The sequence below is a fragment of the Epinephelus lanceolatus genome, chromosome 22 (assembly GCF_041903045.1).
Source record: "Epinephelus lanceolatus isolate andai-2023 chromosome 22, ASM4190304v1, whole genome shotgun sequence".
Taxonomy (NCBI): domain Eukaryota; kingdom Metazoa; phylum Chordata; class Actinopteri; order Perciformes; family Serranidae; genus Epinephelus; species Epinephelus lanceolatus.
In genome coordinates, this window is record NC_135755.1 from 33,673,062 (window position 1) to 33,697,862 (window position 24,801).

General features: G+C 40.7%; 3 protein-coding genes across 8 annotated transcripts in view; 1 reads left to right on the top strand and 2 right to left on the bottom strand.

Annotated features, from left to right (window-relative positions):
- The window catches only part of map4k2 (mitogen-activated protein kinase kinase kinase kinase 2), a 52,787-nt gene extending 44,063 nt beyond the window's left edge, over positions 1-8,724 (bottom strand). For 3 of the 4 annotated variants that reach the window (XM_033610074.2, XM_033610075.2, XM_033610073.2), the window contains exon 1: positions 8,290-8,723. In XM_033610074.2, the coding sequence (XP_033465965.1) occupies positions 8,290-8,382 (93 nt within the window). In that variant the 5' untranslated portion in view covers positions 8,383-8,723. Of the gene's footprint in view, positions 1-8,289 lie in introns of all 4 variants that reach the window. The other variant, XM_033610076.2, reaches the window with a different exon arrangement.
- A 4,145-nt stretch (positions 8,725-12,869) lies between these two features.
- men1 (multiple endocrine neoplasia I) lies at positions 12,870-23,047 on the bottom strand. Its single transcript, XM_033610342.2, has 10 exons — positions 22,911-23,047; positions 20,911-21,391; positions 20,585-20,793; positions 20,084-20,212; positions 18,888-18,928; positions 17,985-18,072; positions 17,514-17,650; positions 15,841-15,985; positions 14,248-14,421; positions 12,870-14,155 (listed from the first exon to the last, which is right to left on the bottom strand). The coding sequence occupies exons 2-10, from the start codon at positions 21,344-21,346 to the stop codon at positions 13,640-13,642; spliced, it is 1,875 nt and encodes a 624-aa protein (XP_033466233.1). The 5' UTR covers positions 21,347-21,391; positions 22,911-23,047; the 3' UTR covers positions 12,870-13,639.
- An 800-nt stretch (positions 23,048-23,847) lies between these two features.
- Positions 23,848-24,801, top strand: part of rtn3 (reticulon 3) — a 42,966-nt gene continuing 42,012 nt past the window's right edge. The window contains exon 1 of one of the 3 annotated variants that reach the window (XM_033651974.2): positions 23,848-24,147. In XM_033651974.2, the coding sequence (XP_033507865.2) occupies positions 24,057-24,147 (91 nt within the window). In that variant the 5' untranslated portion in view covers positions 23,848-24,056. The remainder of the gene's footprint in view (positions 24,148-24,801) is intronic. The other 2 variants (XM_033651976.2, XM_033651977.2) reach the window with 2 other exon arrangements.

Genomic DNA, 24,801 nt, shown 5'->3' on the forward strand with positions numbered 1-24,801 from the left:
GCACTAAACCTGACGACCTCACTGTGACATCAAAGTCGCTGCAGGGTGCAATCACTGCACCTCCACATTATCCAGTATTATTTTATAGCTGTACACCTCATTGTGCACAATAGCTTACACATGAGTTTGTGATGTTTAGATAAGGTATAGAGTTTTTCAACCTCTATGGAACCAGCACTTCTCTGAGAAAAGTTCACTTCCTCCGCACAAAATCTGCAACACTACTGCTTTGTGAAATGTGTCTCTGCAGGAGTATGATTACACAGTGCACAGCCTAACAAGCTATCTTGACAGTGCTTTATAATCTGGACTTTGTAATTAACCTCAACCAGAGGTATCGCAAGCTGCTCTTTTTGGGTTTGGGTGTCAATTCATCAGATGCGAATAACAAAGGCTTTTTTTCTCATTTCCATCAACATTCAATGGAAATCCGTGAGGAGACAGATCACACAGAGGGCAGAGATACTTGCTTTCTTCCTGGGAAAAAACCCTGAATACCACCATGACCTCATAATCTTACTGCTGAATGAAGTTCAGTCAATCTATGGTTAAATGCTCGGTATATCCAATTACTCCTCATGCTAAAATGGCAGCTTACAGTGCTGTGTGTATTTGAACTGCTTCGCCATCACCACTTGAGGACAGAAACACTTTCCATTTGGACTGGCTATGGCTGGTCAAAGCCACAGGAGGACATGAATCAAGATAACTAAAAGCGTCACACACACATGAGTTCTGAGTTAAGTTTCCTCTGAATAATGGTAGTGTAATGAGAGTCCATTGAAAGCCCACACAGTCACATGTCCTGAGGTTTCACCCTTGACGACTGCAGTTACAGTTCCACCAAACCCACCAACAGCAGCAGTGGGAGTGAGAATGTGCTATTGTCTGTCACTGTGTGTAGCGCCGTTCCCATTCAAAGCAGACACACTGGCTGCAATATGTCCAACTGTTACAGTCATGCCAAGATGGCTCAGAATACCACTGTCAGTGTCAGCTGAATACTGCTCATACACTGCTCATATCAGAATGTACCGCCAAGTTTTAGTCTGCAGTTCGTCAACATCTAAGAAGTTGACCTGTCAATCAAACAGTGCTTGTTCTACTGGAGATTTTGAGTTCTTAGGTGGAGTTCTTTGTATGTCCTGCTGCTAAATAGAAAATTTAAAGCTGCATCAGTCAATATATTTCTAAGAACGATGGATGAATGAGTATGTGCACAGTGACCATTCGTGCTCAATGTGGGGGTGCTAGTTGTGACACACACGGAAACTTACCAACATATGATTATCAGATAGTTTGCTAAAACAAAAAAAAGCCATGAAATATGATTTCTGTACATTTTCTGTGTTCTTACGTTCCATGCCTGTCTTCTGACTCACTGACAGCCAGACAGCATCTCTCATATAGGGCAGTTTGCATTTTTCATGGCCAATTTCATATAGTATCAGCTGTTTAGACACGGCAATAATCACTGTCTTCTCCATCTCGGAAAAATACAGCCAATGACATTCAAGCGAATCAGCCACGCATACTTCTTTGCTATTGGTTGAGGCTGCAACTGCCGGTCAAAGTTCCCGACAGTTGAACTTAGGTACGCACAATATTCAATGTTTTGCCGATATCTGATATGCCGATATATAACAAGTTATTTGGACAATAACCAATATTGATATTGATATATCCACTTTTTCCCCACCCAATTTTAGTGATCATCGGGTCTCTTCTATAGTGGAATCAACATCATATTATATATGCATACTCTTATCATGATGGCCCACCAGCAGATGGAGACAAGAAACAGAATGCTATTCAATGTATGTAATATTCATTCATAGTGCAAAATAAGAACAAGCATGTTGGCCGATTCCTATAGTTTCTATAGTCCAATATCAGCTGGAACAGATGACATGCTGATACTAGTGTGCATCCCGAGTTGAACTTGATGCAAATGTCACAAACTGGCTCAGAGTATGTGACAAGAAGGGAGTCCACACAAAAGATTTACTTAAAACAAGCCAAATTTATTAAACTAAAATTGAATAATCAATGGAGTGTGTAGATCAGCAAAGTCAGTCATGAAAGCCATGCATGGGTGAGTGTCAGGTGTTCTGTGGAGGTGTTGAAGGTGCAAACCAAAACCAAAGATGCTCAGTGGATGTCAGCTGAAAGGAAGGGAGAGACCAAGTGAACAGATTAGGCAGCTTTTATAGCTTGGAAGCCCAGGTGAGCCTAATCATGGTAACGACCCTCCCATGTCAGCCAGCTGCCTGATGAGACTGGCTGAAACATTCTCAAAGACACTGGGAGGGGCGTCACACCCCCCCCTCAAGACCAAGGTTCCACCTTGACATCTGGAACACAAAACATACAAAGCTTGAAACAATTCAACATGAGAAATAACATTTCCACTTTTGACTTGGAGTCTACCGAGTGTCCCCCTTTACATTGGACGAGCCATCATACAAACTTACTTCCGTGTTAACAGTGATCTAAATCTCCACCCACCAATCTTACCAGATCCAATCCCTCACCCAGCAACCTCAGATCCAGAGGAGCAATTTAAGAATGCAAAATCTACTGGTATCAGAAGCTAGTGCATGGGAAGAGGGTCACAACATTACTAATGGCTAGTTATAAAGACTTGCAGAAAATTTGTAGGACTCGATTTGAACAATACCCACCTCAGAATGCAGATTTGTATCTTGCAGGAATTCAGTAACGTGGGTACAAAGCAGTGAGGTAGAGTCAGCAGGAGATTGTTAAACCCACAACCCAAAGTACACATCAAAATGTTGCTCTCAGAATGAGCACCAAAGCTCATCACATTCTTACAAGGTGGCCTGCAACCAGACAAAGCACAGGTCAGGACGCTCTGCCTATTCAGAATTACAGCTTCTCAAAGCACACTGAACTGGGATTACACAAGTACTAAACCAAAGTAGCATACCCAAAGGTTCCTCTAAACAAAAGGCTCACTAGCCAACCAAGTCGTCCCAAGATGCACACAAAGAGAACCAAGCTACAACAAAGCTCACATGCAAAACCAAACAAAGCATGAGCTGTAGTACTTATCACCAAAATTAGCAGGCCAAGCTACCAAATTGCAGATACGAACAACAAATTTAGTCAAACATTTACTCACTGCCACTGTTTCTTACCAACCAAATTCTACCACATGCCTAGCAGCATGCCCGGCTCAAACAGTTGATAGTGCAACTTACCATCAATACCAATACCAGACAGAGGACATTTATTCAGCAACACTGGCCACAATTAAGATTACAAACCCACAAAAACAAGTTCACAGGAACATGTGCAATGGTGAAATCAAATAACCACAGAGCTCAGGCTCCCCAGCTCTATCTAACTGGTCACAGCTAATTAATCTCAAACCTAGTCTTCAGACAGATACTGGTGGTGGGTACTTATGCACTGGTTCCACCGGAACCCAAAAGGCAACCAGAAACTGGTGACCTTCAGGAAACCAGGGAAATGCTCCCAAGACAGTCTTCAACCACATTCTCCGCCACACTAAGTGAAAACAACAAACTGGTTGATCTCCTGTTGAGATCAACCACTTCAGCCTACGGAGGGGTGCGTGGCTCTTCAAACTAATGTGGCTGTATTCACCAGTTACATGCACCAGTACTTTTGTTTTTCAATTTTCGAAATACATGGTTTTGCAATCAAAGAAAGGGGGAAACAAATGCTGCTCCCTTCCAGCATCCACAAAAATGAACCACACAAAGAACTAAACAAACAAAAATCCTTGTGTGATACTCCCAAAAGTCTCAATCACCATGCTAATACCAAAACACTTTAAAGTGTACTACTCAAAAGTGTTTATACTCATTTTAGCATTCACAAACTACAAGTCACAAACCAGATTGATCATATATAACAAATCAAGCCTAATGTGTAACACTAAGGCAAGATTTAGCCTTACCAAACGGATCGGACAAGCCCCCATTTGTCACAAACTAACGGATCCCGGACGAGCCCCCATTTGTCACAAACTGGCTCAGAGTATGTGACAAGAAGGGAGTCCACACAAAAGATTTACTTAAAACAAGCCAAATTTATTAAACTAAAATTAACTTAATAATCAATGGAGTGTGTAGATCAGCAAAGTCAGTCCTGAAAGCCATGCATGGGTGAGTGTCAGGTGTTCTGTGGAGGTGTTGAAGATGCAAACCAAAACCAAAGATGCTCAGTGGATGTCAGCGTCACACAAAGCAAAAATGCCAATTTACTTTGCCACCAGTAGCTATTGTTTTAATTGCTCCTTGCTTACACTGAATGGAAGTGAATGGGAGGTCACTATTAGCCAAAGTTAATTTTGCGCACGTGTGACAGCACCCTAAAGTGTAAACTGTCACATGGAGTGATGAGTTTCCCTCAAATCTAAGGAGCTTTTTAGCATCAGTCTGCACATTGTTTTGGTTTTACAGCCTGCACCTGTTTCGGTTGAGTCTTTTCGCTCTCATCATGTTTATTTCCATTAGCAGTTATTTTCAGTAAAAAAAAGCTCTGATAAAGCCACTGTGCACTATCTGCTCAGCACCTAATAGCAGACAGACACACTTAGGAACTAGCTGGTGAAGCTAATGAAGTCTATAATACCTGAAGAATCAGATATTTTTCTCAGAAGTTGATGGAGACCAAAACAAAGCTAATAGAGACTGAATATTGGACTTAAAATGATCAGGTTGCCGCTAACATGCAGATAAAACCTAACATTGCTCTGTAATTGCTGAATGTGAAAATAAGCAATTGCTTGCTAACAGGTTAGCACTTTTATAAGGTTATAATTTACCATGCTGTTTTAACAGCTCGTTTCACTGCTCCCAAGTGGCCAAAAAAAATCAACCAATGCAGCTTTTAAAGAGTACTCCACTGATTTAGCAGTATCCTTTAATTTTGACGAATAATACTGGGTCGATATATTGATTCAGTGATCAACAATCCAATATAATTGTTGCAAAGTGAAAAAAATCGATACATATTATCATAATCGTTTAAGATGCGTCTTTATTTTCAAATTCCTATGGCACGTCTGTGTCACCATTTCCATCAAAACACATCCCTTATCAAAGATTCAAAGAGGGCTAGTGGCCTTGTGCCAGGCAGACATCGGCAAGCAGCCAAGACAAATACAACTGATCCTCGTTCACCAATATCTTCCTAAGTTTCTCTTCAATTTGAGCAAGAACGGTTGGTGAATGAGGCCCAATGAGGATATTTAGTAATAACGTCTCATATCGATCGCAGACCCCCGAATTGAACTGTATCAAAATCATATTTGTGATATCAGCAAATACTGAATCGTTGGCTAAAGAATCGATATAATATCATATCGTGATGAAACTTGATTTACAGCCCTAATTCTTCTTCCATGCCCATAATGCAACTCCACCACTGACACTTGAGTCTGAGATTGGGATGCATTATATTAGTAGTGGCTAACACAGCCTGAGGCCTGCAGCAAAGAAGAAAAGCTACAGAGGTGTGATTAGATCACTTCTTTCTAACTCCACACCTCCAGATTTTTTCAATTAAGAGTAAATGTAGAAAGTTGTGAAGAAATGTCATGTGGGATTTGGGTTTAAGAAAAACAATGAAGACAAGGAACAAAAAATTCAAGAATTAAAGTTACTCTTGAAAAGCTCTGAAACACAACAACACAGCAGCCAAAGTTTCACCCAACAGCTTCACCAACAGACACTGACAAAACCTAAGCGAAGAATCTGACAAATACAAAGGCTCGCTGCTATGCTAAAGCTATGACCTTCACAGTCTGCTGTTCATCCCTCCATTAGAGTTCCACACACATGAACAATCTATGACAAGGAGCACTGAAGCTGTCCTACAAACACACTATGTCGGCTTTCACTTCACTTGTCATCCATGTGTATGAAGGCAGAACAGTTTCCGGAGCTGCTGCTGCACTGATTGACTGTTCAGCCCAGAACATAACGTGAACAAACCACTGAAAGTGCTCTGAAAGCACATAGTTCTCATGGGAAGGAAACAGAAAATACTTTATAATAGGTCGAATGTGTGAAGTATTCTACAGCAAGCAGATGGGACGTTCGTCTTGAGGATAAAATCTCCCATGTTTCTGGTTTTGGTGTAAATAAAAAAAGAAACAATACAAATTCTTGTGTTGCTTCAGCAGGATGCACAAGGCACCGGGGCGGGTTACCAGCACAGGATGTTTGCATCCTGACACTCAAATTATGAAGTGAAAAGAGGCGACATGAGCTAGTTCCTACTGAAAACAAAGGTCACATGGTATGACCACAAAAAATTGTAATTAGATATACATTTGTCAACCATTAGAGATTTTGAGACCATTTATGTTGTGATATCTAAGCTTTTGACATCAAGTGCCTTGACTTGTCAGATACAGGGCTGCGACAATAACTTTGATTATCGGTTCATCTGCCAATTTATTTTCTCAATCAACTGAGTATTCATTGATAAAAAGTAGTGAAAAACTGGCATTTACAGTTTCTTAGAGCCCACAATGATACATTCAGTTTGCTTGATTTGTCTGACCACAACCTGATCACCAGAAAAAAAACATATGTATTGTAAGTTTTGCAAACCACCAATACATTTCATTTGTACATTTTTGTGTAGTGGATGCGTTCCAAACTTAATGTTTCTAAACAAGGCTGTGGTGAATGTGTGGTTAGGTTAGGTTTAGTCACAAAAATCACTTGGTTATCGTTAGGAAAAGATCATATTTTAGCTTTAAACACCCACGTTCAGTGCCACAAAAGCTGCTGAAAAAGCAAGTGCAGTTTGCTAAAAACATCCAGGTTCCACTGGCTCAAATACTGCTGGGAAACACCTCCATGTGTCTGTATGAAAAAAAAACAACCTGACTTTGTGCCACAAAGACTGCTGGAAAACTCTGCCATGCGTCACTAACAACACCCAGGTTCATTGCCAAAAACACAGGTGGATGTGTTGCGAAGGGTTGCCAAAAAATAGTCCCAGAGAATATTTAACATTTTTGCTGTTAAAGTGACTTAACTTATTCATTCAATAAATCGATTATCAAATTGTTGGCACTGGTGAATGGACCTGCACTTCTATAGCGCCTATCTAGTCTTCAGACCACTCAAAACGCTTTAACACTACATGCCAAATTCACCCATTCACACACACATTGCTACACTGGTGGCCGAGGCTACCATACAAGGTGCCACCTGCTACTCAGCTTAAGCATTTACACACACTTAACATTTGGGGTTCAGTATGTTGCCCATACTTCAACATGCAGACTGGATGTGCCAGGGATCGAACCGCTGATCTTCAACTAATCATTGCAGTTCCAGTCAGGTATTTCAATACCTTTCAGTAAGCAAATACAGTATAGTATCGTGATATTTTGTGTGGCAATATTGTATCGATACACAAACGCCAAGTATCGATATTTTATTATATACATTACTAATGTTACAAATACAAATCAAACGTTTGGTAGCCTACTAGAATTATAAAATAAATTGCTTTTTCAGTCCACAAGATACATGTTGCTGCAATAAAGACACACTGAAACTTTATCTCATTAGAAAAACACAGACGTTGACACGGTTTTCTTTAATTTGCAGTCGAAAAAGGTATAAAATCGCAATATATCACAATATATGTTATCACAATACATTGCAAAACAAAATCGCAATAATAGTGTATCATGACCTACATATCGTATTGGGGGGCCTTTTTTTAATCTATAAACTGTTGATTTGCCCTGCTGATTAGAAATATTGTGATATATATCAATATTGCAATACAAAATAACATTGTTGTAGGAGATTTTATGCATATTGTCCACCTTTATAAAGACAACATGAACCTGTGGCACAACTGATGCAACAGGCTGGTAACTATGCCTTGTAAAATGTTAAAGGAGATCCTGGGTTTCTTTGAGGGGTTTAAAGAGTTAAATGGCTTTGCTGTAATGACATAATGGCACACTCACACACTCACACACAAAAATGTTTTGGATTCATATCCTTTACACTGACTTTATTTCCAAAACTATAACTCAAATTAACTGGACAATTTTCAGTATTATTTTCCTTTTTTCAGAGACTTCTCTAAATACGGTTTCACCTTGATGACAGGAAGTGTGTGTGTGTGTGTGTGTGTGTGTGTGTGTGTGTATGTGCAGTGGGAGAATCTCTGTTGCTGAACTATAACACGTCCTGATGAAGGTTATATTTCTGTGTGTGTGCTGCGGTGAAAACACGAGGAAATGTTCTCGCTCACCTTGAACACATCTCCGTAGGTGCCGCACCCAATCCGGTGGATTAACTCGTAGTCATCCAGAGGGTCCAGGAACGACACCCCTATCCTATCCATGTTTGGAGACACCTCTGGGTGCTGTGGGTGAGCCTGGCGGGCTTTCTACTCACACATCCCAGCTGTTGTAGTCCGGGGAGAAGGCAGCAGCAGATGAACGCACTCTTCCTGACTGGCTGTCTGGCTCGTTAATGGGAACTAATTGGAGCTGACTAATTGCTGGTGTATCGATCCGGCTGGCATACACACACACACACACACACACACATACACACAACTCCGCACACACTGACACACTACAGGCGTATGTGTGTGAGCAGATAGTCCCGAGTGGTGCTCGAGTCACATCACGCATGAGCGAAGACACTCCACACTGTAAAAAATTGCAACCCGGGTCGTTCAGCTTGAACTGTGGTGTCGACCTTCACTTCCCTGCTGTCGTGCTTACCAGAAAAAGATACAAAGGTAGGAGTGGTTAAAAAAAACTAACTCATGGTGAATTAAATCTATAACATACAAAAGTCTCAGGGATAAATCAAAACTCTGACTTAATTTTGACTTGGTAAGTCAAAGTTTTAACTTTGCTCATAATCTTGATTTACAAAAGCCAAACTTCTGACGTATTGTGGCGTAATACAGACTTAGCCTCATATCTCATAAGATTGTCACATAAGTCTGATTTACAAAGCCTTACTCAAAGTCAAAATTGTGGCTTATTATTTCATCATTTTTACTTATAATCTCCTAGACTTAGTATGTCACAATTTGAACTTCAAAATGTCCAAGGCTTTGGTTTTTGACCAAATACATGGAACTATTAACCTCCCCATTAGCCTCAGATGCATGGGTGTAGATTGCATAAGGTGGGTCAGGGGACACGTCCCCCTCAATATGTACAACATGTGCCTTTGTCTCCTCCAATAAAAACATGAAAGTAGCAATGGACTTTTTTTTTTTTTTTTGACAAAATTTAAGACATTTACACTTTACATCAGGGGTCTTCAACGTTTTTTAGGTCGACGATCCCTTAGCATTATCAGTATTTTGTAAAACTGATTTGCACTTAGGAGAATTCTCTGAATATTTTCAAGTCTTCTCTTGTTTGTATGAAAGAGGATTAAACCATGTTAAAGGAAAAAATCTTAGATTTCAAGAATAAAGTTGTAAACATACGAGAATAAAGTAGTAAATCCATCAGAATAAAGTCGTAAATCTCCGGGAGTAAAGTCATAACTCTATGAGAATAAAGTTGTAAATCTACAAGAACAAAATCAAAATATTACGAGAATAAAGTCGTAAATCTACAAGAATAAGAACGTAAATCTACAAGAATAGAGTCATAACTCTACAAGAATTTAGTACTAAATCTACAAGAATTCAGTCGTATATCTACAAGAATAAAGTCGTAAATCTACGAGAATAAAGTTGAAATAATACAAAATTAAATTTTAGGAGTTCAAGTGCGTAATATTATTATCAGTAGATTTACAACGATATTCTCGTAATATTATGACTTTAACCTCAAAATTTAAGATTCTTTTTCTTAAACATGACCTTAATCTTCCTTTGTATGTTAGCACTAGCCTGTAGCCGTTAAGTCAGCAGCAGTTGTAGCATAACTTGGTGCATTAGCCTCACCCTCTGTGCTTTATTTTTCTGAGGTGGACGATGTGTCGGAGTTCCTTGTTCAAAAGTTTACAAAATAATCCACTGTGGCTCACAAGAATGTCTGTACTCTTGGAATAATAATGTAGCTAATTGGCCAATATGCTTTAATAGTAAGTAACTGTTAGCCAACTAGTTTACCGTTATGTTTGGGGGTTCACGGTTAAAAAAAAAAGGTGTGGCACAGTTATTTAGCATTAGCTAACTCACATGATTGCACAAGGATTCACAGGTAAATGTTAGCCTATCAATGATGTTTTGTACTGTTAATTAAATGGGTTTCTATGAATAGGCAAATCAGTCTCAGCTAATAATACGTTGGATTCACGTTGATGTGAGTTTTCAGACACACATTTAAAAGAAAATACTGAAATTAAAAAAAAAAAATAATAATTTAAATGATCAAGCAGTAATTTGGTGACACCCCTTGCAGTAACTCTGAGGACCGCCTAGGGGTCTGTGAAAACTCAGGCTGATGCACTAAACGCACAAATTGGTGCATAAAAATTCATAAGACATAAGTGCTCTCTCTGCTGTTGAAACAAAACCTACACCCTCCTCAGATGTATAATGCTAAGTTAGCAGATGTTAGCATACGAAAATGGTAAAAATAATTCTATGATAAAAAGTTAAATATTTGACCTCTTTTCTCACTTACAATGGTAACATTCCAATTCATTAAATCAATAATTGATACGCTGGTTTAAAAATTCGATGTATACCACTATTTGCAGAGAATCATGTCATTTTCAAATACTTGGTGTGTCATAGTCCTGACCTTGCATTTCATGACTTTGACAATGTCAAAAATTTACTTAATGATTATAAATAGAGTAAAAACCTCACAGTTTTAACCTAAAAAGTCGGAATTTCATTCTAAAATATTGACATACTATCTTATCATCTTAAGCTAGTGTTACATATTTTTTATTCCATTTTTCACATTTTATTTTCCTTGTGGTGGAATTTTGCTATATATCATTTAAAGATGATTGTCTTGAAAACATGTCATGTTTGAATCTGTTGTGTCTTATTAACTTTTTTGTTGTGTTCATATGGATTAATGACATAGAACCATACTACACGCGGTCCCATTCAAGTTTAACCGATGCACTTGAGCTTGCTGTCACAGATTAATCACTGCTTAATCTGTAACTGTCAAGTGTCTCATAAACATCACTGTTAAACCACAGCTACATGACATAAATACTTAAGTTTCAATTTCAGAAAGATTTTCCCAGCGCTTCTCTCTTCTTCCTCCACCTATTAGTCAAATGACTGTACAGTCCACTCATTCATGCTCTGAATGTCCAAGAAAATTGTTAGAAATTTGGTTGCTATTTATTTTTCTTTTTTGCAATTCAATATCTTATTTTTAGGACCCTTTATCTCATATTTATTCTTTATGGTTGAGAGAGAAACTTTGCTGCATTATATTTATGGGTTGTTCATCTATCCCATTCTCCTGTGTGCGATATCTCAAGAACGCCTTGAGGGAATTCCTTCAAATATGGCACAAACATCCACTGGTCGTCAATGATGAACTGATTAGATTTGGGGATCAGAGGTCAAAGGTCAAGGTCACTGTGGCTTGGTCCATCTCATTCTTGCAAACGCGGTATCTCAATGCCCTTAGGGAATGTCTTCAGATGTGGGACCAACGTCCACCTAGCCTGAAGGATTAACTGATTAGAATTTGGTGGTCAAAGGTCACGGTGACCTCAAAAAACATGCTTTTGGTTTTAATTCAAGAATTCGTGATTATTGCAAAGGCTCACACTAATGTCTAAGAGAATGAAATGAAGAAGTGATGACATTTTATATCCAAAAGGTCAACTTCACTGTGACATCATAATGTTCTACAAAAACACATTTCTGACCATTATTCAACACCATAACTCAGGCACAGAAGGGGAGAGATTTAGTCAGGTACTGACCTGACACCAATCTTAGGTGTTCACTTTGAAATTGTGCTGATTGTACAGGTCCTCTGTGCCATCAGCTCAGAGAATTTCGAAGTAGCCATGTTTTTGGAATTTGTGGCTTCTTTACAGCAACATCCATATCTGAAGCACTGTAAACTGTCATGGCTACATATGGGTCTACACATGGGTGCAGATCTGATGACAAGTTTGGGGGGGACACAATCAGTTGTGATTTTTTTTTAATTGCACGCATGCAAATCATGCCCACAGAGCGCTTGAGATTGCCAGCGTATTTCACGATTTCATAGAGGCTCATCACCATCACCAAGTCATTCAAAAAGCACTACAAAGAGAATCATATGCTTACCTTTACTGTTTATTTCTCTTTAACAGCCAGTAGTACATGGAACCAGCCATCACCCTCCTTTTCACTGCTTCGCTGTTAGTTAATGCTACTTCTAGTTTCAGGGTCTCAGGCATGTTATGTCCACTCACGTTCTCATCTCTCGCCTCTCACGGATTCCCATTTCTCCTCATCATCTTCCCTTTCTCCCAGTATATAGGACTACTGTATACATTTGTTCAATTTCAATCATTTAAGCTATTTAGAATTGGGGGGGGACAATTTGTGTTTTTCAGAATTGGGGGGGGGGGGACATGTCCCCCCCGTCCCCCCCGGGATCTGCACCCATGGGTCTACACAGACATGGATGTAAAGTCTAACTTTAACTTGACTGGTTTGCAAAGGCATACAACTGGGAGACAGGAATTCTAGTTTATATAATGACGATGAAGATACCTGAAGAGGAGGAGACCTGCTTCTCTGCTGAACATAGAAAATGGCACACCCACTAGCATCCAAGCTGAAAACACCTTGATCAGATGGACATTTTTACAGCTTCTTACAGCTCAGTAACCTATGAACATGTGCACTTACATATCATCAGATTCAACACATTGCATTTTCATCAGGTCTTTATTACTTGCAGATACAAAAACAACAAAAACCACAAGTCATCAAGCAAATAGGATGTAGCAGGGCCACCTAATGTGGCTCCGTCTCAACAGTGCATGGTCTTCCTGGGCTTCTCTAATCATTAGAAATAGGCCTAGCTTAGCTATCCTCCAAACTATAGGCCACCTACTTTAGAAAAGAACAAAGGCAAAGTAAGGCAACATAGAGCTAGCAAGAAAGAAGCTGTTGATAGAGCAGAAGTGGACAATGTTACACAGTAACTATCCTAAATTAATCACTTCCAAGGCTTCAGTCATGGACAGGTCCCTAATGGTACCAGGTAATATTTACACATCTGTTTGTTGTATTCTGGTCATCCTCATTACTTTGGCTTCAAACATCCACGTGAGTCAATGAGAAGTTAATAGTCAGTGTGCAATTGGCTGCCAATTAAAACACAAACTAATGATGAATGAGTGCTTACAATCTAACAAACCAGGCAGTTCCCAAGAAAATATTTTTCTCTCTGGCTGTAGTTAAATAAAAACAGAATGAAATCTTCACTCCTTCAGCTCAAACCTGATATGTGGTGCTTAACTCAAGTGTACAGGTCATATTGCTCGGATCAATGAGGATATTGACTGAACTTGACCTCTGGATGAAAACACTGGTAAAAAGTTTCACAAACAAAAGCGAGGTTAATCGGGTGTCCGTGCTGCTGTTCACAGTATGTCCTACAGAGTCTCCACAACTCCTACAACAATCAACATGTCTAGAGTGACTTGCGCTGGCGCTTCATGAAGGACATGGAGTAATCCCCGGCTGGTGTGCTCTTCTGCCTCTTCATCTGGACCTGTGACTGGGCGGTGAGCTGCAGCTTGATGGCGCTGGAGTTCACCTTGGCTGCACACAGCAGCTCCTTCATGCCCTTCATCTTCTCACTCTGGAAGGTAACCACAGGACCGGCAGGAGAGGGGGATGCCTGTTGTTGAGATGAGGGAGAAGAATCCGGGCTAGGGGACTTGGGTTTAGCGTCAGCCTCTCCGCCTCGCAGGCTCTGGGAGGAGCGACGGCGGCCCTCTCCCACCTTCTTGGGCTGGGCTGCTGCAGCTGCTGCAGGCTGGGTGGATGGGGAGGTGGGAGCAGCAGCAGGAGGAGAGCTCTGCTCATCAAGCTTGGATTCTCTCCTGGGGCCTCGTCTGCGGCCTTCCCGGGGGTCATCACTGGACAGGTCGTCATCATCCTGGGACTCTGGCTCTTTGGTGATGATCGACACCTTCTGACGCACCTTTGGAATCAGACCACACTTATTTTTAGCTACAAAGCATTTACACACCAGCCAGTTGAAGTACAAAGGCAGAGCTATTCTGGGTTTCTCACCTGAGCATCAAAGCGGCTCAGAGACTGGACCAAGTAGGTGGCCCAGCCCACATGAAGGACCGGTGTGGGACTACCCTCCTCCCATTTGCAGATACCATCATAGAAACGCAGCAGGTGGGCAAAGCATTCTGGGTCCTGGAGTGCTGAGAGGGCGGCTGCCTGCTTGGGCTGCTCCTGAAATCACAGTACATGTCACTTAGACCTCATCAGGGTTCCCACACAGTTTGACCAATGAATTTTCAAAATATTTCCCTAACGTTTCCATAATATTTTACCCCAGTTTCATGACTTTAGATAAGTAATTTAAAATTGGTCAGCCTGATACAGCCATACACTATTAAACAATTCCAAGGCATTTGCCGAGAAGCAAAGTGCTTGCTAACTTAACCTCCAGTCGCCAGGTAGCTGCATGTACCAATAGACCAGACCAGCACATTTGGGTACGTCTCAATATGTCAAGGCCACGCCTCTTTTGGGGGGGGACAGAAAACTGAAGATCCGATAGATGTCAATGCAGTTTGATCTGTGTTTGGATAATAATTTTGACACATCTGTATGCATTTGCTTCTTGATAAACAATAGACATGCCTAATAATTTTGTTGCAACCTTGCCTGAACCTGAGTGTACACGTTACCTTAATAGATTAAGGTTGATCCCTGTCACCCATCTAGGCTCCCCTGGTCCAAGTGGATCAATGACCCAACACAGTGGGCAAATATTTCATATCTGGACATCATGTATAATCAGTTCAGGCACCATTTCGTCGTCAGTACTGTTTTAAAAGTATCGTTTCAGGACCGGTATTGGAAAAAACCTAAATGATACCCAGCCCCAGTGAACAGCCAACTGTTGAATCTAGGCTGAGATTTAGTTGGAGATGTCAGTCTGATGCTGCTGTACTGTAGCGGCCTCCCACCTAAGGTAACGTCAGATCTCAGTGTGAAAGCTTTGGTCAGCCCGCCACACAACAGCTTTTCGACATTTTCCCATTTCTTTCCCCAAGAGGCGGTGCGGCCTTAGAAGTGACACAATGCCAGTCTGGTCCGTGTGTGTCACATGATACTGGTGATGTTTCAACAGCCGCACAGATTTTACATTACTAAATGCAACGAAGGTATTTCCCATAAGGTTTAACATTTTTTTTTAATCATTTTATTTTGATCATGTCAGTTGTAACATGTCAACTATATTCTATGTGGTGTCACTCTAAACAAGTTATACATTCACAAACAAGCTTTCTCACTTGGTTCATTCAGCTAAACAATCTGGCAGTTAGTGGGTATAAATATTTAGTAACAACTTATTTTTACATGAGACGTTTGTGTGCTGAAAGCTATTTTTATTCAGTGAGACACAAATCTCCACTTCAAACAGTTTCATTATACGTAGGCTGCAGATATCATTATCCAGATACCTTATCCAGATACAGATCACATGTTAATAGGAGGTGGGAGGGTCGGATTCTCAGGTGTATTTTGTCCTACTGACAGCCCCCTCCCCAAACAGTAAAAACTGTAAATGAAATAAGCTGACCAGATCTGAAAGTGTAATCTGCTGGATTGCAGCCCTCCTCTGTGGCTGGAAATACTTGCCTTGTCAGCTCCTTCTCCTCCCTCTGCTCCCTCCGCAGGACTCTCTGCAGCAGCAGCTGTCTCCTTTAGCAGAGTGGGGATAACATCGTTTGCAATGTCAAAGAACTCCTTGTAGATCTCCTCGTCCTCACGGAAATAATTATAGCTGCAAGTGCAGGTGAGAGGTAAAGGACTTTTAAATAACAGCGAGGAGAAAGAAGAAGAAAAGACTGAAAAAGTCATGTTACAAGCCAAATTTCTGTTCATCTACTGAGTGTCTCTTCTGTTACAAAAGATATCACTGCGCTGAGTTCAGATTAAGAGAGTTCTTTTATCATTTTATATCTTTCAGGATGTAATGTTGACCAGTGACATTCCAACAGTCCAGACAAGTGAACTTTGCTCCAAAATCTACAAAGAATCCACTGTTGTGAACACACACACACACACACACACAAACACACACACACACACACACACTCCCTCTTGTAGATGGCGCACAGAGGGCGAGCTGAAATTGAAGAACAATGGAGGAGCAGGAAAAGGAAGCTGATAGATGGGGAGAGAATGTGTGGTGTGGTGTGGTGTGCTGGGTCAGTCCTGGTATTTTTAGCTGAAGCTCATGAACAGTGTGTTTAAAGGGGAGGAGAGAGCGTGAGGATGCTGGACACTTCCTGGATCGACTGCCACACCCTCTCCAACGAACTGGGACTGGGCTTTGTTGTGGCTGATGTCAGAGGAAAATCACCACAGAGAACAACCCCAACCAGAGCTCAAACTCAGCTGTCACATCACTTTACTTTGATACTTAGCTCTCAGATGAGACGGCTCGTGAATGCATTTTGTCTTCAATTTTTGTTAGTAGTCAACACACAAGACAGGGAAGATAGCTTTGCATTTACTGCCATCTTGTGTTGATCTGTTGCAATAACACCTAAGGCTGCTCGATGACTACCATACTCTGATTTACAATACAACAGCCCTACTGTAAACACCAGCATAGTTCACTGTAATGTTGAGAATATCAGTTTAAAGGATAACTTTATTATTTTTCAACCTAGATCCTATATTTTCCCATAAATTAATTTTTTATCCTAAGTGTCTGACAACATTATGGAAAGTACCTCTACAGAAATAGACCTTTTTTGTTTAAGTATGATGCTTTTTGTTAAACCAGAAAAAGCCATTGCCAAACCCACCATTTAAATAAACAGTAATTTTGTCATAACACACACTTCCTTCAAAGTTGGCAGAAACCAAATAAAACTCGAAAAATGCCTTGGTTTGTCTTTCCTCTGTTCCAACAATCACCAACTCCAGCTCGGTTGAAATGAACCCTTAATTCACCCAGTTAGATGTGAAAATATGCTGGCTCTACACACTCTAAAATTACTGTTTATTTAAATGGAGTCTGGTGGGTTTGGCGATGGCAATTTCGGGGCTGTTTCTGCAGCAATACTGAAGCAATATGCTGAACGCAGCTCCACAATGATATAATATTTTTTTAGAAATGTCATGTTCACATGTGGGAGGTTAGGCTGTGATGACTCTACACGTTAAACGAGTACTTGAATGCTGAAAATATTGTGTACTCATCTTCCCAGACTGAAAATACGACCTCACATTTCCATCTGAGCACGAAACTCATTCATTCTACACACAACATATTAGTGTTTAAAGCAGTGTGAACTCACTCCTGCATGACCTGAGCTGCCTCAGCCCAGGCCTTGAGAGCCTCCCGCACATCCCTGTGTCTGTAATGGAAGCCAGCCAGGTACATGTAGGGGTAGATGTGCTCGTTGTTGTAGTGCTTCTGAGCAGAACTGACAGCCTGAGAGAGAGTGAGAGAGAGCACAGAAAAAAAATTACCTCCTATTTAACATCCTGATCTATAAAGATTTGTGAAACACTTGGGAGTTTTGAGTGCAGAAAACAAATCTGTTGTCACATTTGCATCAAGTTTGAGGCAGAAAAGTATGATGATATGATGCTGTCTAACTTTGAAGGGACCATACATGACGCTCAGTGAAAAAGTCACAACCAGTCAAAGTGGAGCTGACCCCATCTGGTTGGTTTCTATAAGTGCATGTCTGATACTGGTTTTTATATGACTGTGTCATACAATTGTCAAATTGAAAATAAATAAGAGACTCCTTAAGACTGACCTTGAGGTGGATTTTCAAGGGGTTCTCTTTGCCTGGGATTGGATCCTGATCTTCAAGGTCTGCCAGGGTGCCCATGGCCATAGGATACCTGGAACACAGTACAGGAAGGGAGGAGGTTGTGAAATCAGGTATGTTTACACAATCAACTCTTCATAGTGGACAGGCAGTGTATAGAAACTGAGAAGCCGAGTTCAGACCAAAGATTTGTGACGAGACAAAACCATTTTAGAACGCTGCAATGGAAAGTTGCCACAGTGTGTGAACTGGCTGGTCTGAGCTCGACTCAAGCCGGCTGATGGTGTCACCTGCAACTCAGCTGGTCAAATCGCCAGCAGCTGGCTTTAAAGTGTAAAGCACGTCACCAGACTCAACAGCCAGTCAGCTTGTAGTGAAGTCTGCTGGTCAAGTCAAAATGACTGCAAATAATGTGTTCACTTGCTGCAGCAGATGCTCTGTCCATGCCCTCTGTTTCTGTCCTAATGGTGTCCTGGTGTCCCCTTACATGAAACATTCTCATTGACTGATTAATTGGTGCTGGTTGTTTATATCATTGTGGCATATTGATTATGAATACAGTCTATCAGATGATGTTCTATTTTTTTACTGCCTCATCACTACTACAAATGCAGCTGCAGCCAGTGTCTCACTATCACTATCCTCATTCATATTTTAAGAAGCTACAAATTATTTTCAGCCATAAAATAAGCCTGAAAAGGTAGAAATCAGAAGTACAGAGAGTTGTTGCATAGAGATGATACTGTCTCATCTGGTTGCATTGGTGTGAACCTACAGGTTTTTAAAACGTTGCAGCAGCGCACTGCAAGTAGCTGCCTGTTTCAATTCACCTCATTGCGAATCTTTGGTCTGATCTGGGCTTTACTAACTTCATCAACATAAACTCACCTGTCCAGATCACCTCGATCGTACAGCAGCCACAGGAGTTTCTGTTTAATCAGGGAGAAAAACAAAGAGATAAGGAAGAGAAACACACTGACTGATAATATACCAATGATGTTATCAGGTAAAACATATACAATATTTCACAAGTGTTTTCAACCATGTGAAACTTTATTAGTGATGGTCAGGTGGTGGTTCTTTACTTACATCGACTGTGGAGCAGGCCTTAATTTGCAACACTTCTTTTTTTCTTAAAAACTGAATTAAAATTAAGCGAAACTGACACCCTTAAAAAGTACATTATCTGAATCAGATACTCGTTTCACCCAAGTACTTGGCTCAACCCCAAAATGAACCACTCTGCTGAGAACACTTTCTCCTCACTAAAAGAAATACTGTTTTCAGTCACTTCTACTGTACTGTTTCTTTAACACTGTTAAAGATACTGTGATACTGTCAGTGAATCACTTCCAGCACAGATCTTTCACATTAACAGCTTTCATTTAGCTCAAAGGCATAACCCTATCTTTTCCTGGTAGGCTTTTAATGTGAAACTACTGCAGGAAGTGTTAAGTTTTCATTTAAGGTATCTTAACAGCAATCTAAAATAAGACGACAAAGAAGTGATTGGAAATAATATTTATGTTAAAAAACAAGTGAGAGCAGCAGGTGGTGAGTATAACATGACATTAAGAGTATATGTAATTTCAGGTGTTACAGGTGTCTCTTTCCATTTCTCTATTAACGGTCTACATTCTGACATTCCAAACTACACAATTGCATATAACTTCATGGTTGAGAGTAAGGAATAATACAAAACTATTTAGGGTGGTTTGACCAGATAAATCCTATATGGGAATCAGTACCACACATTACAGTATGTCCTGATGAGTAGGATATTAACTGGGGGAAAAAAATTAAGTTGTGAAAAAGAAATACAGCTCTGATTGTGCAGAAATCAGTAATCATGAGGGAAAACGGCACATCAAGCATCCAACTGCAGGACAAAAGAGAAATGTCATGTAAATTTCCTGTGTCTATAACAAGCAAGTCAAATTGTTCCATGTCAGACTGGCTCTTTGACATTTAGGTCACCGCTTCCGCTAGCATCTACTGTGAAACTGAAAACTGTGGTGTGTTCCGGGAGATTAAAAAAGCAGATATGAAACAACCCACTTCACACTACAAGTGGCAGTGCTCACCTGTTGCAGCTGCAGGAGCTCAGAGCTGTCAGTGTGCAGGTCCAGTGAAGGGTTGATGGCACAAATCATGAAGGCCACCTCCATGTTTCTGTCACATTTCATGTAGGAGCCCTTCAGATACAGCCAGCTCTGAGTGAAACACAAACATGTTCACAGGAATGTTAATATAAAATAATTTCAGTCTGTTTGTCTGAAAGCTAAAGCATGGAATAATTTGTTTGTGCAGTTTTCCGTCATAATCTAAATCTAAGAAGGGCTACCTTCATGTTTATTTAGAGATGTTGGAAAAAGAAGCACAAGATATCACAACTGAGACATGACTGTAGTGTGAAAAGCATCCACCATAACACAAAAAAACCCCCAAAAATAAATAAATTAAAAAAGAAAATAACTGAACTTAAATTCTATTTTGTATCCTGAATTTAAACTATGTTTGGATGTTTCTTTAAGAACTGTGAAAACATTTCATTATTATTTCAGGTAAGCCGAGGTCGGCCTCACCTTCTCACTGACTCCTGCTGTGACTGTTTGTCCTCGTCGGTCCTCATTACCCTTTCCGTGCCATGTGACCTCAGCTGTCTCTTCACCATTTTTGCTGAAAATCACCCAGGCGTGGTCCTCAGACAGCGCCAGGTGGACATCCTTTAGACCTAGAACCTGGCAGGCTGCCACCACTGCAAATGCTACACCTGAGCTGTCCAGTTTGGTACCTGGTTCAAATGTGACAAATTACTTTAATTATCAGTATGACATCATTACTTTCAAGTCTATTCTTACAATAACAAACATCTTCAGAAACACTCATTTCATTGTAATACTTGTCATACCAGTGATGAGACTGAAGAGGGACTGGATGTGGGCCCGGTCCTTGAAGTAAGAGCGGCTCAGACTGTTCCAGATCACATCTGAGACTTTCTTTACCAGCTCCCTGCTGGACCCTGCAGCTGTCCTCCGGTACTGGGACAGGTCCACCGCACCGCGTATCTGGGCTGTGAAGCGTTCATACAGTGCAGAAATCATACCCAGCTCCACTGTGGGGAAGCAGGAGTTGGGGCAGTCCGGCTCCAGTGGTTCAAACCGCACCCCAGGAACGTTCATGGGGATGACCCGGTTCACAGCTAGGAAGTGCTCAACGAATCCCAGGACCAGGGAGAGAAGGGCTAGGTCTGGCTCAGACTTGCGGAGCTCAGCGTCGAACAGCTGAACCACACCATCGATCCCCCGTAAGGGGAAGTGCTTCTTCTGGGCTGAGTGTAAACCCATAATGTCCACTGGCAGTCAACTCAGATGCTCTCCTCACCTGCAGTACTGAATGTTACACAACAGTCAGATCAACTTCACATCAATATCACACACTGATGCAGTTTAAAGTTTGAAAATATTTAGCAAACGTTACTTAAACAGGGGGATTTTATGTATTTTACCTTTTATATCTTTTTCGTCTTTACTGTTATATTGTAAAATAAATCTAAATCTTATTGATCTGTAAAGCACTTTGAATTGCCCCAGTGTATGTGTGCCATACAAATAAAGCTGTCTTGACTATTTGTTGTGGACTATTTACAGTAGTGGATTTATCCACATCTTGTAAGTATATTGGACAGCAGGACAGTGTAGGTGAGATTAAATCAAAATAAACTACAGAGTGTGTGTTTATGGAAATGAAGGAACATGTCACCCAGTGCAACAGATTGGCTCACCTTTATGTCTTATAATAGTTTTTGGAAAACAATTGGGCTCTATGGCACAAAGGATAAGACATATCAGAGCTGGATACACATTTAATACTTATTAACAGCTACAGTGATTATTGGTTTGGGTCTGGATGTGAGATTTGTTGGCCAGTAAATACTGAATATTGCCAGACTTATAATTCCTCATTACAACATATTTATACTTCCTTTTTTAAAAGCTGACTGTAAAAAAAAAAGCATTTTATTTTGCATACGAAAAACGTAATATTATTTTTTCATAAATAATTTTATTCTATTATACGTTAAAAAGAAATGCGTCACTTTGTGTTGTAAGCAAAGCAACACTTTATGTCGTATATATTTTTCGGAGTTGTACGGAGACCTATCGGCATTATTAAACACCTCGTTAAAAATGTCGGAAATAATAATTTAGCCCGTGTAATTGTACCTGCCGCACGCTAAACAAATAAGAGATAAAGCCAGACAGTGACCCACAGCCGCGCAGCTTGACTCGTTGCATAACGCTGGTTACATCAATGCCGCTAACATGGACTATATGGCGCTTTGGTGGGCGGGGCACTTCTACTGCTACAGACGGAGCTACAGTCAATTCAAAGCGGCTAATAGGAGCTCTCCGAGGCTCGTGAGTCCGATTGATACGCCGAAATGTCTCTGCAACATCACCAATACTTACCGTCTTTCAGAACAGACCGAAATACTCCATTTGATGAATCAATGTGCACGCCTGGTTAGCTAGTGTAGGCTAACTGGCTAACTTTACTAAGTTAAGTTAGCAAACGTTACCCACTTCAGGTTGCTATCGGTGTTAGTTTATTGAATGAATATTGTGTTATTTAAATAAGTGAGATAAAGTAACGTTACGGAAGTATCCCGAACCACAAAGTGAGCCACACACTGATGTAAACAGCTCGGGAGCAGATGGCTGAATGACGACTGTTGTCAGAAGCGGCTAACAGGCTAACGAGCCGCTAGTTAGCTGAACTCACCACTTTTGGATAACGCTTATGTCCCTAACACTCTCGCGAAACATATCGCCACAGTATGCCGCAACACCGACTCGCTCTAAGCACTTCTCAACGCAAAATGTGACCAATGTGTAAGAGAATACGTACCCGTTTTCTCACAGCCTCAGCCACATGTTTTTGTTTGTGTCCCCCTTCTTTTGCCGCGCAGTTCAGTCTGCCCGATAGTCACTTGCTGTGTGCCACCAGGCTCTACGTCTGCGTAACGGAGCGGATCTCATAACGACATGTCGGTCGCTGTCAAGCGCAGTTGAACGCCGTTAGGCCCATCCCTATGGTTGTAGATCTTCAGCACGGCGTACACGTTTTACTCTCATGTATGCTGGGAAATGTAGTTCGTAGTATGTTACTCGTCAACACCACCAGTAGAGGGCAGCATAATTCAGTTATGTGATTTATTGCCACAATATAGAACAAAGGTAAGCATTACATAATGGAAAATAAGCTACAATAAAACCCACAGTTTAGTGAAACTGTACTGTACCCGTGAAGTCAATACATCTACATCATTATTCAAAACAATTTTGTCACTGCGGCTATGGCTGGCTTTGTTACTAACAGCTCATCACACGAGTTTATATATTCTACCCCATAAATATTTATGCCATAATTATCAGACGCAATATTTTGGTAGAATTTACTCAAAATTCGTATGTTGCAATCTACAATGGCCGAAAAACAAAATCCCAATTTGGTTCAAAGCAGGTATAACATGGTGCCTGTGTTCAGGAATATTCCTCTTGCTGCCTTCAATTGCTGTCGAATATCTTTACATCGATTATGAACTTCACAATAAAATGACAGATTCCGACTAGAACCGTCAGATTTTATTGATATAAGAATATATTTTAAAAGACAGAGAGGATAGAGGTAAAGTCGATGAGCCATGTTGATTAAAATAGTTTGATGGTTTTGTGGTATTGTACTTGAACGCAGATAAAAGTCCTGTTTATCAGGTTGAAGTTGAGATATCGGAGCCTGAGCGGAGACCTTGAACGCCTCTCACCCGACATGTTTTTCCCCTCCTCCATTAGTCCGCCTTGTTTCCCTCCATCTCTGCTTATCTGTCAGTGCTCGGACGTTGCGTTAAGGTGCGGATCCGAGTCCCGCTCTTGGGGAAGATTTGAGGAAAGTCAGACGATATAAACGTCTTCAAAGGACAGTATATACGAACATTGTCATTGAAACGACAGACATTTTACCGCCTTTGTGCAGTTGCTTTGAAACTACAGTAAAATGGATCCAATGACTCAGTCCGCCCAGATATCATCGTCGCAAGGGTTTGCCGATGGACAAAATTCTGCTGCCAAAGAATCAAAGCTGTCCGGTAAGAAATAGCCTGACGTTAAGTTAGCTAGTCAAAGGTCAATTGTAAGTGAGTGTTTTACCATTAATTACGATTAAACCATAGGTGTTTCGTATTTATTTACAGCATTAATAATTTCATAGGTTTACGTCAAGTCCATAACGCAATAATTCAACAGTGGCTACTGTGATACCGAAACCTTTCTCCTGTATTGTGTCTGTTGTTGACCTGTGCCTGGTTGTCTAAGCTTGTTTAAGCTGTAATGGGAAACACCTGTGGTAGTGAACTTATCCGGGCACACAGCTACCAATCATGCCCTGTGTAGCTTTGGCCTGCCCCTGGTACATGCCGTGGTCTTTTATGGCGATAACGCCACGCAAAACCTCTTTTTGTCAGTCTGTCAATTTAAAATGCGCTTGTTGATAAGCGTCAGCCACAGTCTATAGCCATTGTTGTAAAGCATGAGGTAAGACATTTACCCAACAGTATATATTCGGTCAACTAAGCAGTTAAACACAGAATTATGGGTGGACGCTGGCAGCTACTGAGCAGCATGATTATATCTAACAATAAAGGAGACTACGTGATTAGCAGGGCTAACGTTACTTTGTGAAAATACAAAACAAAGAAATGTTATTAAAATACATGCTTGTTGGTACATATGATGTGAGCCGA

Bases quoted from the DNA above. Each gene is read 5' to 3' on its own strand.
- men1 (XM_033610342.2), bottom strand. From the start codon at position 21,346: ATGGGTTTACACTCAGCCCAGAAGAAGCACTTCCCCTTACGGGGGATC. The intron at 18,073-18,887 runs GTGAGTTTATGT...ACTGTGTTCCAG, and splicing joins GATCGAGGTGATCTGGACAG to GTATCCTATGGCCATGGGCA. The intron at 17,651-17,984 runs GTCAGTCTTAAG...ACTCTCTCTCAG, and splicing joins CCTTGAAAATCCACCTCAAG to GCTGTCAGTTCTGCTCAGAA.